General features: G+C 64.2%; 1 protein-coding gene across 1 annotated transcript in view; it reads left to right on the forward strand.

Annotated features, from left to right (window-relative positions):
• Positions 1 to 703: 703 nt before the first annotated feature.
• B3GNT7 (UDP-GlcNAc:betaGal beta-1,3-N-acetylglucosaminyltransferase 7) overlaps positions 704 to 1,128 on the forward strand; it is a 6,751-nt gene continuing 6,326 nt past the window's right edge. The window contains exon 1 of the mRNA XM_034642663.1: positions 704 to 935. Within this exon, the coding sequence (XP_034498554.1) occupies positions 704 to 935 (232 nt within the window). The remainder of the gene's footprint in view (positions 936 to 1,128) is intronic.

Raw genomic sequence — 1,128 nt, forward strand, 5'->3', positions numbered from 1 at the left:
TTCACGTGTGAGCCTAGAATCTTGCTTCACAGAGTGTAACTGCTTCGTGAATGTTAGCTGTTACTCACTGGACCGTGAAATGCTTCCACGTCAATTCTCTGGGCATTTTGGAGGTCCTGCTGTCAGCTCAGCAATGGGACGTTGACATGGAACAAAACTACAACAGCTAGGTGACAACAGCCAGACCCGGGGAGGTTTTTACCAGCTAGAGGATCACCCCAGAGCCTGCTGGGCCAAGAATGGCCCTCCGTGTGGTGTGTCTGCTTGAGGCCACTGCCCTGGAACGGCTGGGTCCGGCACACACACACACACACACAGGCTAATAAAGGCTGGGGACTAAAAGGGTTTTGAGTGAAATACTTGTTGATGGATGAAGATAGGAGGTCCTGGCCAGGCAACCAGGTCTTCCCTTGGTAGTGAGGAGGGCCTCCACTTGGGGGCACAGGGAAGGCTTCCAGAGGTCTGGCCCCTGACACAGGCAGCCCAACCTCCTCGGGGCCTCCTTCCCCAGGGACATTGCTCCCCCAAGTCCCTCTTCCCTGCAGACCAGCCCTAGACAGCTGGCCCAGGGGCCCCAACAGCAGGGTGCAGGGAGGTCTGCCTGGGAAGGGGAAAAGGGAAGAAGGCAGAAGGAGGAAAGGGAATCCCTGTCCTCCTCTGCCTCCCCCACCACCGAAAAGTCCCGAATGGGGCCCAGAGGGAGATGGCGGGAACCTGGGGGCGCATGGAAGGTGGGCGGTGGGTGGTGTCCCGGTTCACACGCGTCCAGAGGGACCGACGACCCCAGGGAAGCTCCGAGGGGGGAAATCGAGTACTCGGGACGAGAGTGACCCTCGTGGGCTCCGAAGTCCCGACTGGGCCACTCCGGGTCGGGCCTCGGGTTCCGCCTCCGCGAAATGGGCCACTGGCGCTGGCCGCGGTGCAGAGCGCTGGCGGTGAAGCCGAGGGGCGGGAGGGCCGGGGGCGCCGAAGGGGTTAATGCACCTGGGCCGCCGCGGCCCCTCCCGGCCCCTCCTCCGGCCGCGGGGAAGAGGAAAGTCGCGGCGGGGGCGCGGCCGGGCCTTTGCTCCCGCCCGCCTCGTCCCCGTCCCCGCCCGCCGTCCCCGAGCCGCGGCGTCCAGAGCTGCG

The sequence above is a fragment of the Ailuropoda melanoleuca genome, chromosome 2, assembly GCF_002007445.2.
Source record: "Ailuropoda melanoleuca isolate Jingjing chromosome 2, ASM200744v2, whole genome shotgun sequence".
Classification (NCBI taxonomy): domain Eukaryota; kingdom Metazoa; phylum Chordata; class Mammalia; order Carnivora; family Ursidae; genus Ailuropoda; species Ailuropoda melanoleuca.